This window comes from Thermobia domestica, chromosome 13, assembly GCF_964235325.1.
Source record: "Thermobia domestica chromosome 13, izTheDome1.hap1.1, whole genome shotgun sequence".
NCBI classification, from domain to species: Eukaryota; Metazoa; Arthropoda; class Insecta; order Zygentoma; family Lepismatidae; genus Thermobia; species Thermobia domestica.
Genome location: NC_137466.1, coordinates 50,277,139 through 50,289,560, shown reverse-complemented (window position 1 = coordinate 50,289,560; position 12,422 = coordinate 50,277,139). Strand labels below are relative to the sequence as shown.

The window sequence follows — 12,422 nt, the reverse complement described above, 5'->3', positions numbered from 1 at the left end:
CCGTAGCTATTGCAGTAGATACAGTCCCATAGAGATGGTCAATTGCAGGAATCCCTGAAAGTATTGTTATCCTTCCCACCCCTCTGAACAGCACAATGATGGCTGCCGTTGTGAATCCATGAATTAAAAGTTTGTTCCTGGTTTCATAATATCATAGGAGCTATCAAATAAGTAGAGATTACGTTAATCTTCTTCAAACAAATATTATCAGTGGCTATAAAAATGTAACTAGCTTTCAAATTAGGCTCTACTCAGGATCGTAGCCAGAAATGTCATTTGGTGATTCAACTTTTGCCACTTTTAAAAACTAATGTGAAAGTTGGTAATTAATTTTCTAATAGTTAGTATTTTTTCTTAGCCCATAAACGGAACAAATTTCTGGTGGGTCTAGACCCAATACACCCCTTATGGCTACATTCCTGTTTCTATTCTAAATTTGCATAGCAAAGTGCCTTATGGAAAATGGAATAACTTTTGCATATGGATTTTACTCTTATAAGAGTAGGTTATTCACATCAGTTTGGAAACCTGCGAGCTCACAATTTGTAGAACTTCTTCCAAAGGATTATTTCCTACATCTTTTACACTTTTTTTGCAAGCTTTATTCATAAAATATTGCTTCTCTGATTCTGAGAAAGTCAGTCAATAAAGGAAGGAAATATATGTTACATTCTTTCTATCAAACTAGGTAAATTTCAAGTATAAACTTAATTTCGTTAAAAGTATCGCATTATCCGAGTCAAGAATTTAATTGCAGACCAGGGATGGTTGGTATGCTTTTTGGATTTCGATGTATATCTTCCAAACTACGCATAAGATGTACAATAACAGAACATGGGAATTATAATTGTTCTTTCGTCTCTCAGAAACGAGAACCTCGATTAGTTTGCATTTGGCTGCAAGAAGATATGAGCACAAATTCACAGTCATATTAACGGTATCAATTGCTCCATTTACGGGGGGGGGGGGGTAACACAGTACGCAAAGTACTTTGACACAGTTTTAAAACAATAAAACTTTTCTTTTGTAACCACACTAACATATATTACTGGAACTATTATAGATTTAAATGAGAAATGGGCAGTTCAAAGTTATTAAAGAAATGTAAAATTCAGAAATAAATTGATACATATTGAAATAACATTAAAAACACTGCAGTTTAACACAAATTAAAACTGACCACTTTTACAAACTTGATCCTTGACACTATTAGGAACTTAACCTCAGAAAAATGTACAATTATTGTAAGACTACAACATTCCAAAGATAAGTTGATACAGATCAAAATACTAAAACATTAAAAAATACTATACTTTGACAGCAATTGATCTGACCATTCTTACAAACTAAATCTTAGAAACTATTATGAACTTAATCTCAGAAACGTTATTGTGGGAACAAAATATTTCAGAAATAATTGAGTCAATTCGAATGGTTAAAGGTATAATCATGTGGAATAAAAATAAACATCAAAATATAACGTCAACCAAAATCTGCATGCCTTATGAAAATGTTTAATAATTCAAATCGTACAAGAATTACGGTTTTGACAAACATAGTAATCTCCTCTATCAGTGCAAGCTTCGTGTGCCCAAGTCTTGCAGCAAGAACACTGGATCCATTTCTCTCCAGGCTTGCTGTGGAGAAAGACATCAACACAAAGAAGACAAACGGAATCCTCTTCTTCAGAAGAGAAGTCCACCTGTTTTCACTTATTCATATCGGAGGGAAATAAAATATTCCGTTTACGTGACTGTGATTTCCTTTCATCAGTTAAAATTGCAGAGCAAGCCTTTTGCTCCTGGAATTCGATTGTTTCTTCCGTGGGCTGCTTCCAGTAAAGATCTAATATCTTCGAGAGATGACCCTTGTTGTTGTAAAGTTTCTGTAACATTGCTTTCATGCTCTGGCAATAAGGCTGATGTAATAGGAAATTATACTGTAAAAGATGCTTCTCAGGTGCTGGGGATACTGCTTCTGCGGTTTCCGAAAATAGTCGTAATGTCTCAGCTGAATGCAGTAACTGTTCGTTTTCATTTTTTCTGTTTTTCTGTGTTCCCCTCTAGTGTGGACTCCCAACACATGTGTGGAACATGATTGTTGTTTCTGATTAAGTCGATTCGTTACATGTCCTGCATGAAGTGAATCATTAAATATATCAGGATTGAATGGCATGATACATGTAGACCTAAATCCAGCTTGTATTTTTTTATCAGTTGCAGCTAAAAATAAAAATTCCTTTACTAGTTCGAGAACCTCTTAAATTGTTATGGTACAACTAGGATTATTTAACATCCAAGAATCAGCACATGAATTTATAAATTTCTTCAAAGTTTCAAAGACTGATCTGTCAAGTGGCTGCAGTTTATGAGAGCAATGCGGCTGGAAAAACGACAAAGTTATTCCAGGTAGTAATTTAGTGCTCCGAGAGATGCATGTGAATCATGATTATCAGGAAGAGGAAGAACTGGTGAATCTTTCGTGGATTTAACTTCTTTCACAAAATGTTCAATGAATTGAAAAAAAAAAAAAAAGCCAACCAGATGGATTGGAACCACCAACGCTTCCAATAGGGCATGTCGTATAGAATGATTCTTGTAACGAACCCTAGGAAACAAAATATGGTGGGATTTTGTTCCCTGTAGCGGACACAGCGGACACAGTAGTGATACCTGTCTCATCCGTATTCCATATTTTACTAAGCCTCAATTTGTAACGAGTAAAGACAATTTTGAGGTTTTGAATAAATCGGAATTTTTTTCTCGTTAAAATTAGAAGCTCGTGCTAAGCTTAACGCTTCCGGTGTTCATGTGTAAAAATTTTTGTGTTGCTTTAGAAAATCAGAAACCAATCTCAGCATGATTATTCATATTCACACCACTTGTCGGGCATTGGAATATTTAGTGTCTTAGCATACTGGAAAGCAAATTTATGCACTTCTTGTGGAGTTATAAAAAAAGTAGGTATTAGGGGCTACTTCAAATAATTTTCTAACTTCTTTTCTTGTTCTTCTGAAAATACCATTCTATTTATAACGTTAAAAATTTTTTTTAACTAAAGGAAAAGTATCTAGATTGCTGGAGTTGACTCAATACAACAAAATACTCAAGACAAGTTAATAGTCTCTTAGTATTTTAAACGTTACAGAAAATTTAAATTTAATGTAACCATGTGTGGGGGCTGATGGACACGCGTGTCAACGAGTCTCACGGCTTTTGCGTCAACTAGCCCCTTCCTGATTTTTTAATCGTCATGTTCCTGTAGTAAAAATATGAAATGTTATCTAACAATTTGAGTGTTATTACAAAATTAAACAAATAAATGTAATTTTACCTGAAGTCTAAATAACAAGATTAAAAATAAAATAATTCCCTTAATAACATGAAAACCAAGATGTTAAAATTTTACTTACCTCCACGAGGAACTGGTTTCTTTTTTTCTGCTCACGTGTCTATCTTATTGTCGCCATGTAACTTTCTCAGTAAATGCGTATGTTTAAGCGCTTCTACGTTGGTGTAGTCATCGTTATCAACTTTTAATAAACTTTTTATAAACGCTGTGTCAACCTACCCATGTGTCAACCATCCCTGGTCTCCCCCATAGTATGTCAACAAATATGAAGGTTTACACACTTTTTTTTCTGGTTATATGTACCTTAATGATACACAGTATTTTAAGTTAAATTCGTTTAATATCAACAAGCATCATCTATTTCAAATTGCGTGATAACACATTTTTTGAAGAGTACAATTAGGAAAATATATAGAAGTAAGATACCAAGCTATATAAATTAATACATTTGTAATCATGTGACGAAGCTAAATGTTACACTTCCTTCAATAAAAAAAAAATGGTTTGAAGTTTTACGTTCTTTTCAGTATCGAATTTATATGGAACGTGGACCTACATCTTAATGTAGGATCCGAATTATATTAACTCCTGCAGAGAATCGAAGTTGGGTTGAGTTGATTTTGAGTATAACGTTCCGTTCAGCAGCGAAGTTATATGAGACGTGGACCTACTGTTTAACGTGGAATCCGAACCACAAAAGCTCCCGCCAGAAATAGAATTGAAGCTGGATTTCGCGTACAAATGCATATATGATAATGGTATAGCCACGAGAGAGAGAGAGAGAGAGAGAGAGAGAGAGAGAAAGATCTAATGTCATATGCGTTAGGTTTTACGTTACCTAAATCGTTACGCGAGGATTCAAGTTCTGCTTCGCCTTGAACATCAGTGCTTTTAGTAAACAACTAGCCTTTGGCTAGCAGGGGCTCTGCCCCCAGAACCCCGCGTTTGCACGGCCTACGGCCTCGCATCTCTTACGTATGAGCCTTTGTATCAACAGTGAAGTTCGTGCATTTGCTCTTCACTTTTACTGAATTTGTCTAGCTGGGGGCTTCGTCCCCACAGCCCCGCCTTTGCTCGACCTCGCACCTCTTAAACCCACAGTTTTATCAAATTTCAAGTTCATTTTCATACTTCAACCATCTGAAAGATAAGATTTTGTATCCGAAGTAGACAGCTATTTAAATAACATGAGGATTTCTTCATTCCCCTTTAGACCCCTTAAAAATTAAAAACATTAACTTTTGGCACTTTTCCTGTAGGTTAGTCCCGAAAGCCTACAATCATGGCAAATTTCATCATTCTAGTCCTGCCCGAAGTGCCTAAACATTTTGGGATGTAGGGGACGTCCTATATAAATAACATGGGAAAGATTTTTCAGTTCTCCAAAAAACCACTCTAAAGTTGAAAATTTTTATTTTTGGTGATTTACAAACTTAACACTAACGAGAAAGTGTAAGCATACCGAATTTCATATTTTTGTTTCAATTCCAAGTACCTATAATTTAAGATTATAGGTTAAAAAAAAAGACCCATTTAAATAACATGGAGAGTTTCTTCATCTCCCCTTTAGGCCCACTAAAAATTTAAAATATTCACTTTTCGAATTTTTTCTGCCAGTTAGTCATAAAAAGTTATAATTATGTCAAATTTAATCATTGTAGCCCTATAGAATTGGCCACATATAGAATGATTTTGGGGTGAAAAAGGTGTCCCATATAAATAACATGGGACAGATTTTTCAGTTCTCTATAAAAACACTCTAAAGTTGGAAATTGTTATTTTTACTTACTAACTTAGGTAATGCTAACGAAAACGTACAAGCATACTGAACTTCAAGTTTTTATTCTAATTTCAAATACCTAAAACATTAGATTATAGGTCGAAAAAAGACCCATTTAAATAACATGGCAAAATTCTTCATCCCCTTTAGACCCCATAAAAATTAAAAATGTTGACTTTTGGCAATTTTCCTGTCTGTTAGTCCCAGAAAGCTACAATCATGTCAAATTTCAACTTTCCACGTCAACCGGAAGTAAACTTTTAATTTATGTCAGTTCATGTAGTTTTATATAGGTAAGATTACTTTCTCATTGTCACATCTATTTCTCAACTTCTGCTTCAGCTCACAGAAAAGAATATTTAAAACCGAGAAAATTTATGATTTAGCCTGTCTCGCCAGTCATACTCAGCTTTATATGTTATTCATATGGGATAGGTAAGAACTTCGGACCAGATAAGCGCTCTGGGAGGTTCAGTTCGCCAGCCATGTACTTTACTGTATACTACATAACATTTGATTAATTTTAACTATATTATGTACAATTATGACATTTTACTAATTAAATAATTTCTTCTCTCTCATTTATCCCTAACTTTGGAAGTCTTATTTGAAAATAGTAGAGGTATTACTGGTAAAATTGCAGCACGCTATGTTCTAATTTTAATTTTCTATTTCATTTTTACGCTTCTAGGAGAGAGTCTAAACCATGATGTACCGTGGGATGAAAAGAGGATGGCCGCCATATCCTGGACAGGGACGTAGCTTTGTCTGCAAATTATTCCTCTTTCTTGTCTTTTTCTGCTTTTTTCAATTCACACGGTAAGTCAATTTCGGTTACTGTATGGAGAGCGTAGGGACTTTTTAGCTCAATTTTGTTTCTTAGTTGTAATTCAAACTATAACACCTTCTCCCGCAATGATGAAGAATACTCTTTTCTTATTGCTACCAAATCAAATTGCAACGCTGTATTGAAACTACTCTTTAAAAATTGGAACATTGATGAAATTCGATTCAATATCTACTAATATTTCTCTAATAGTTACAGAATTTATAATGTTGCTACTCAAAACATTATTAGAAATTAAAATATATTGTATTCAACGAAATACTTATAAGTACTTCCTTCTATAAGCCCATTAAAATGATAAAACTTCATTGAAGCTAGGTAAAGAAATCTAATGCTTTTGATTTTCCCTTCTTTGGCTTATTTCGTTCCCAATATTTAAAAATCAAACTGCTCCAATTCTCAGATTACTTAATTTAATTTATGATATTTCGAAAGCGACTTACTGCTGTCATCCTCAGAAGCAACTCATCGCTTTCATTCTCAGATTGTTTTATTTGATTTATGGCATTAAAAAAATACTTTTTATCCTCAGATTACAATTTTTGTTCAATTCTTGATGTTTAATACCAGGTTTTTTAAAAAAAATGACTTTAAAAGTGTTCTAAGAACTATTGGTTAAAGTCGAAGTCGGTCAAGGAAAAGTCGCTGAAAACCTTCAACTTAAAAAAAGAAAAATGCTAACTCCTATTGTGCACTTTATTATCGATTTTGGTTAATAGAAATAATTAAGTTTTCAAATATTGAAACGATTGTGATGGCTGACTGTTACAAGGGACTTTAATTATATGCATCTTCTCCTTCGGATAGTTTTTTTTTTTTTGACAAAATATTATTTGTATTTAATTCTTTTTTTAAAGTTATTAATCAAGGTTTCTTTTTTTAGGGAATACAAATAAAATGAATCTGAATAATATGTTAGAATGGAAATACTAATATATTATTGTTCATTATAGCTTTAGATTTATTTCACTGGTATCAGTAAAACACACCCTGGACAAAGCACTAAATACACAAGTATTAAGAAAACACTTTATAACAATTTTGACAATGTATCATTACCTTCATCAGACTTAACATCAGATTTTTATGAAAATGCATATTTTGTTTACTCATATGTATCTCTGTTAAACTAGTAGTGGTTTCTAACAACAATAATACAGCTCGAATTTAAAGTTTTATAGTGCATATAAAAGCATATTTCGAAGGTTAAAGCAAATACTAGTGCTTAAGAGCATATTTAGCATATTCTGTAAGTTTTTATTTCAGATGAACGCTTATAACATAGAATAAATCCAGTTTTAGTTTGTGTTATCAATGCATTTACATGTCTAGGCAATAGAATAGCTTTTTGCATGGCAGGATGGAAGAATGCCTAGTTTATGGAGGACCGATCAGTACAGTAAAGGCCGATTTTAGCAACTGATCAGCAGAATAAAGATGCTTACAACTGCTAAAACTTAAGAGAAAAATATGATAGTGATAGAGACTCATTGTGATATCGTGTCGAAATCAAGAGACTCCATGAATGCTGCTCAGTGAATGCTTGGCCCTAAGTGTTGAAGTTCAGCACGAGTCCCAGTCAGTTTCTGGTAAGATTTGGACATTCTATGGAAAAGAAATTGATGGGTGTTCTCACCAGGAACTTCGACTAAAAAACAATTGAAGTCGTGAAAAAATACCTTGAAGGATTATATTTCAACTTGCCAGAAAATATAGATACTAAACTTTCTCCTCTATATAAATATTGTCCAGTAACATCTGTTAATGTTGAGAGGTCATTTTGTCGCAACAAATGTTACAAACTGACAGAAAAATGTAGGGAAGATATCATAATGTACTGTAAGGTTAATTACGGAAAGTTTTTTTTTTTCTGTAGAAACATATAGGCTCGTATTATTCCGTGTAAAGCAAATGCACTCAAAAATACAAATGTGAGGAAAAACTAGAGATCGTGTTCTCATATCACTGTGTTTATTTTAAAATGACAATTTGTGTGTTTTAAAAAGTTAGGATTATATAAAATGTAACTATTATAAAAATAAATTCTGAAGAGAAGTTCCTGGAAGGTAAAGTATACTTTCAATGTTGTATTTCTCCTACAAAACTTCGTGACAACATTGCTGCATGATTGAGAATGTTCTCTTTTGTTGTATTGTTAGTGCATATTTTAACACATTTAACAGCATAGATGCATGCATATTGCATGAATTTTAAGTGCATAAAATTCCGATGTCTATTGATGACTAATAACATGTCTGATGAAGGCGATGATACATATCCGAAACTATCACACAAATGCCTTTAATATATTTAGTGCTTTGGTCAGTGAGTATTTTATTAATACATGAAAAACACTAAACTTGGAACTAAAAGTAAATGAAACAAAATCAATGAATTCAACACAAATCCAACTAAAATAATATAAGGATGATTCAGAAAGTAAAGCTACTTGGCCAATAGTACTGAAACATTCTGAATTATTTATCATTAATGCACTGAGTTTAAGCTATAGAATGTCATTTGTTTCACCTTCTTATCTTTTCTCGTTCCAGAGAAATGGAGCAATCCGTGACATCCAGTGACGATGTCCGGTTGAAACAGCGGGCTGCCAGTGAATTTCTGACTGCAGAAGTTTTGAGCCAAGGAACATTCATCGCCGGCGAAGAGTCGTGGATACACCATTACTACCCGGAAACGAAGCGTCAGTCGATGAAGTGCCGCCACTCGTCCTGTCCTCCGCCAAAAAATTCAAAGTTGTCCTATCTGCTGGCAGAGTATTGTTGATATTCTGGATCATCCTGCTTATGGTCCGGATCTTGCGCCCTGCGACTTTCGGCTCATCCCCAAACTTAATGATCACCTTAAGGGTCAATGCTACAGTTATGACGCGGAGGTGGAAGCAGCAGTTTGACAATGGTGTCGCCAGCAGCCACCACAATTTTTGCCAACGGCATGAAAAACCTTGTTTCGCGTTTGTGCAAGTGTGTTGCCTGTAATTGGAACTCTGTTGGAAAATTATGCCACCATTTGTAACTGATATTGGAAGCTTTCCACTGATACCTGTAGGCCTATTGGTGCTATCTTCCAAACTCAAATAAATGTCTCACCTTGAAGGCATTGCTTTCTGAATCACCCTCGTATGATAAACAAAAAGTCTCTAACCGAGATAATTGTTGTACAAAACTGAAGAACAGACGAATAGCCTAAATGCACAATATACCGACATAGAACATAAATTTCGAATAAATTTCAGAAGAAAACGTAGTTATGAAGAGTATATTATGAGAACATGTATCAGAACAATTGGAATAATATAAATATATATCAGTAACAGAACAGTCTAACATAAATTGGTCAACATTTACATATGAATTAGTGACTATAATATTATTAGCGCTTCACAAATATTAATAATAATAATAATAATAATAATAATAATAATAATAATAATAATAATAATAATAATAATAATAATAATAATAAATAATAATAATAATAATAATAATAATAATAATAATAATAACAAATCAAAAGACGAGACATAACAACCGATAGATACCGTTGAGAAAAATAAAATTATATGCACTCTATGTCAGTGCTTAAACTCCTGTGTAGTTTTCGAGAAAATCACATATTTTCTACACCTAAAAAAATTAAGGCTGTACAAGAACTGAGGCACCTATTAAGGTGTAACTAATACTGAAGTATATACTTATCAACTTCTTCAGCCATCTAGTAAGATGAAGCTGTTATTGAAGTATACGCTTGACAACTATCATAAGCTAATGATGCTAGCAAGACGACAGTAAACTGTATAGTTAATGAGATAAAGATCAAATTATCATTAACTCTTTAAACTTTAATTTCATTTGAAGTAAAATGTTGTCCAAGGATAATATATATATATATATATATATATATATATATATATATATATATATATATCGATAGGATCACATCAAGTTGTACAAAATGACATGCTTGAGGATAAACTCTCATTTGTAGTTTTCGAAAAACTTGAGAAAAATGAATTTTTATGGCGCTAAATAATATATCGTTCGTTCAACATGATGTAATAGATTATTTCTAATTCTGCTATAGTGAGCTATTTATTTATTTATGTTTGTATTCTGCTAAAAAGGGCTATTTATTTACTTATTTATGTTTTATTCTGCTAGAATGGACTATTTATTTATTTATTTATTTATGTTTTTATTCTGCTAAAATGGGCTATTTATTTATTCATTTATGTTTTTATTCTGCTAAAACGGGCAATTTACTTATTTATGTTTTTATTCTACTAAAATGGGTTATTTATTTATTTATGTTTTATTCTGCTAAAATGGGCTATTTATTTATGTTTTTATTCTGATAGAATGGACTATTTATTTATTTATTTATTTATTTATTTATTTATTTATTTATTTATTTATTTATTTATTTATTTATTTATTTATTTATTTATTTATTTGTTTGTTTGTTTGTTTGTTTGTTTGTTTGTTTATTTATTTATTTATTTGTTTGTTTGTTTGTTTGTATTTATTCTATTAACCCTTTAATTGGCAAGCATTGATAGCACTACCATTAAAATATTTAGTTTGCTTTTATGGTTGAACCATGTCTTTCTGATCATAATTTCGTAATTTTTAAAGTATTTTTGTACTTTGGTTACAAAATACAGGATGTTTATTTCAAAGCAACATTGCCATAAAATAGGTCTTATGTGTTGCTACTGAGCAGTATTGCCCTATTATGGTCAAATATCATAAGAATATTTTCAGTAATTAGCAGGTGTTTCGTTGAAATATCTTCCTACAGAGCAAGAAACGACAAAAAAAAAAAAAAATAAATAAATAAATAAAAAATAATAAATAAAAATAAAAAATAAGAAAAGAACTTTCGCGGAACGTAGGAGATAAAGCTTCTACAATAGAAATTTGACTGTCCCCTGTTGACGAAGATTAGAAATATCTAAACAAGCGACCCACAAATCATGTATTTGAATATTGTATGAAAGCAATAATGACAATTAAATGACCAGTGAACTTATAATTCTTGCGGACAACGCAATAGAATGCAATATTGCTTGAGAGCAACAATGCCAAATGAAGGGTTGAAAGTGGCTATTTATTTATTTACATTTTTATTCTGCTAGAATGGGCTATTTATTAATTTATTTGTTTTTATTCTGCTAGAATGGACTATTTATTTGTTTTTTATTCTACTAAAATTGTCTATTTATTTATTTATTTATGTTTTTATTCTACTAGAATGAGTTATTTATTTATTTATGACTTTATTCTGCTAGATGGACTATTTATTTATTTATTTATGCTTTTTTCTGCTAAAATGGGCTATTTATTTATTTATTTATTTGTTTTTATTCTGCTAGAATGGGCTATTTATTTGTTTTTTATTCTACTAGAATGGGCTATTTATTTATTTATGTTTTTATTCTGCTAGATTTACTATTTATTTATTTATTTATGTCTTTATTATGCTAAAATGAGTTATATATTTATTTGTTTTTATTCTACTAAGATGGTTATTTATTTATTTATTCTGCTAGAATGAACTATTTATTTATGTACTGTATATGAAAAATATACTCTATCAATTAGCTGCTTATTCTATTGTTGTTTGATTTCTTGTAACAGTGACAAACATGTCCTTATAAAACTTTGAAAATCTATAAAATATGATAAGCAATTAAGCAAAAAAAAAAAAAATACTCAATAGAGAATTTACAGTATTTCATAATATAAATCAGTGGCGGCTTGCGCAACGACCGAAGTATTTCAAGAAAAATATATTATTAGCAGTAGTAGTAAGGAACAGAAAATTTTTACTTTCTAATACTCCTATATATTCCTTAAATAACATATTTTTTACTTTTATAACTGTAAAATCCATTAATCTCTTTCAAAAAGCGAAAAACCAGTTCATCACAGAGTCTCTAAATTACATTGCGTTGCAGCGAGCATACAACGACCAGATTTCTACAGCGCGGCAATTGAAGCGAATGTTAAGTCTCCTTTTCCCTATCTCAGAAGTTAAAGGCTCTGGTCGTTGCAGTGCTCCTGCAACGCGACATGGTTTTCAGTGAACAAGAAGGCTTTTCGTGCTAAATAAGATTCCTGAATTTTATTTCTCTATCAATTAACAAATTGATTTTTTTCTTTCATATTTTTACATTACGGGACTGTGTAGAAGCAAACCAATATAGTGACACACATTAAACAAAAAGTGATTGCAGAATTAGAAAATAAGAAGGAAAATATGTAATAGAGCAGAAGACAAAAGAAAGTGAAGACGCGTTTACAAGTTAATATAGATAATGAAGGCCTTTTATACAGTAATTTATAAACCAAATATTAATAAGTCAATATATAGAATCATATTTCAAGAATTACTAATATCATTCCTTAATTTCCGAACACACCG

The 12,422-nt window shown here is 31.8% G+C and overlaps 1 protein-coding gene across 3 annotated transcripts in view; it reads left to right on the top strand.

Annotated features, from left to right (window-relative positions):
• The window catches only part of LOC145668135 (glutamate-gated chloride channel-like), a 94,833-nt gene that overhangs the window by 47,816 nt on the left and 34,595 nt on the right, over positions 1 to 12,422 (top strand). For all 3 annotated transcript variants that reach the window (XM_081735704.1, XM_081735702.1, XM_081735703.1), the window contains one exon: positions 5,823 to 5,950. In XM_081735704.1, the coding sequence (XP_081591830.1) occupies positions 5,838 to 5,950 (113 nt within the window). In that variant the 5' untranslated portion in view covers positions 5,823 to 5,837. The remainder of the gene's footprint in view (positions 1 to 5,822; positions 5,951 to 12,422) is intronic.